Source organism: Salmo trutta, chromosome 19 (assembly GCF_901001165.1).
Source record: "Salmo trutta chromosome 19, fSalTru1.1, whole genome shotgun sequence".
Taxonomy (NCBI): Eukaryota; Metazoa; Chordata; class Actinopteri; order Salmoniformes; family Salmonidae; genus Salmo; species Salmo trutta.
Genome location: NC_042975.1, coordinates 35091106 through 35093421, shown reverse-complemented (window position 1 = coordinate 35093421; position 2316 = coordinate 35091106). Strand labels below are relative to the sequence as shown.

The following is a 2316-nucleotide window of genomic DNA, read 5'->3' as shown; positions in this document are numbered from 1 at the left end:
AAATACATAAATGATTATAGCTAAACCAAAAATCAACAGAGATGAAGGGCAGCTCTCTGAGACAGGACAGACAGTAGCAGAAATAGTTCTATTCATACTAATAATGATGATAACATGAAAATATACAGTATTGTAGATTACAGATGATTTTCATTGTTTTCATACACTTTATTTATAGTGACTTTAGAACTAAAATAATGTTTACAGCATAATTGTAGGTCTATATGGTGGTTTTGAAAAGTATATTCACAAATGTGAAGTGTAAATATCCCATTAAATTCTGTTATAATAGGGTTCATGTAAAGCCCGACACCCTCCACCCACATCTTGATAAGACATTTACATACAATATCTGTTTCATGTACATCTTGCCATAGTTGCACGTGGCAGTTTTTCAGTGGCATTGCTTTTACTTTAACAATTTATTCATTATTCATTATGAAAACTTTGTCTACAGGACTAGAACTGCGTTTAACCCATTTTTAACAGGAGGCCAGCCTGTTAGACACACGGTATAGTTTTAAGACATGCATTCTGATGGCTTGATTGGCCATTCCATAAATTGCAGGGTTTATCAATGGTGTAAGTAATGTATAGTATAGTGACATGATGATCCGAAACATAAAAGATGTCCCACTCATGTTAAATCTACTTTGAGCAATTTCAAAAAACCCTCCAATAGAGTAGTTTATTACTGAAAGTAAATGAGGGATGCACGTTTTCAGTGCTTTGACCTGAGATTCTTTTGAGGATTTCAGGCAGACCCTGAAAATGTGTGCATATGAGAATATAATCATGAGGAGCTGAGGGATCATAATGAAAGCTATTAGCACAAGTCCTACAATACTATGGTAAAATGTATTAGAACACGCATTTTTGACCAATTCAAAATTGACACAAAACAATTTAAAATGTATGAACCTCCCACAAAACTTCAATCTCAAAGTTAAGCAGAAGTACATCAGAAAGAGAGAAAAGGGATATAGCCATGCCAATGCAACAAGTTTACAAACCTTGGAAATAGACATGATGCTGTGATAATGTAGTGGATAACAGATGGCAACATACCGGTCATATCCCATGACAGCCAAAATATGAAATTCAACCGCTGCATATGTATGTACCCAATAGATTTGTATTAGACACCATGGCAATGATATCTCATATGTCTCAGACAAAAGTAGAATCAGAGTAGAGGGAAGAAATCCAGTGCTACCATATAGTCCGTTAGCAGCTAAGTTACATATGAACACATACATGGGTTGATGCAGAGCTCTCTGACAGCATATCACAGCAATCAGCAGCAAATTGAAAGAGATTATCAAAATATACAACAACATAAATATAGAAAACTGCAGGTACTTGTTATTTTCCATTACAGCATACGCAGTCATGGTAAATACTGTTACAGATGTGTTGTCCATGTTTGTCTTGAATTCTGAAAAGACAAGAAACATTGCCTTTATACAACTCCGCCTTCAGAAAATATTCATACCCCTTGACTTATTACACATTTTGTTACATCCTGAATTCAAAATGGATGAAGTATATTATATTCTCACCCATCTACCCACCCTATTATTACAAAGTCAAAACATTTTTATACATTTTTGAAAATGAATAGAAAATGAAATACAGAAATATCTAATTTACATACGCTACCGTTCAAAAGTTTGGGGTCACTAAGAAATGTCCTTGTTTTTGAAAGAAAAGCACATGTTTTGTCCATTAAAATAACATCAAATTGGTCAGAAATACAGTGTTGTCACGTCCTGACCAGCAGAGGGAGTAATTGTATTAGTTTTGGTCAGGACATGGCAGAGGGTTTGTGTTTTGTATGTATTTCTACGTTCTGTCTAGTTTAGTTTTTCTATGTTTAGGTTTGGGTGTTGGACTCTCAATTGGAGGCAGGTGTTTCTAGTTGCCTCTGATTGAGAGTCCTATATATAGGTGTGTGTTTGGTTTGGGTTTTTGTGGGTAGTTGATTTTGCACTGCTGTATGTAAGTACTTAGCCTGTAAAACTGTCGGTCTTTTGTTTATTGTTTTTGCGTGTTTATTTAATAAATTATCATAATGAACACGCAACCCGCTGCGTATTGGTCCACCTTTTCTGACAGTGATTTTAACATATTGTCAGATGACGGAGAAGACTGTTACAAGTGTAGACATTGTTAATATTGTAAATGACTTGTCGCTGGAAACTGCTGCTTGTTTAGGAAATATCTACATAGGCGTACAGAGGCCCATTATCAGCAACCATCACTCCTGTGTTCCAATGGCATGTTGTGTTAGCTAATCCAAGTTGATCATTTTAA

General features: G+C 35.3%; 1 protein-coding gene across 1 annotated transcript; it reads right to left on the bottom strand.

Moving 5' to 3' along the window:
* Positions 1-482: 482 nt before the first annotated feature.
* On the bottom strand, positions 483-1508 carry LOC115153747 (olfactory receptor 1496-like). The gene has a single exon (XM_029699332.1). It carries the CDS (start codon positions 1455-1457, stop codon positions 483-485), a length of 975 nt encoding a protein of 324 aa, XP_029555192.1. The 5' UTR covers positions 1458-1508.
* Between the last annotated feature and the right edge of the window lie 808 nt (positions 1509-2316).

Bases quoted from the DNA above. Each gene is read 5' to 3' on its own strand.
- LOC115153747 (XM_029699332.1), bottom strand. From the start codon at position 1,457: ATGTTTCTTGTCTTTTCAGAATTCAAGACAAACATGGACAACACATCT.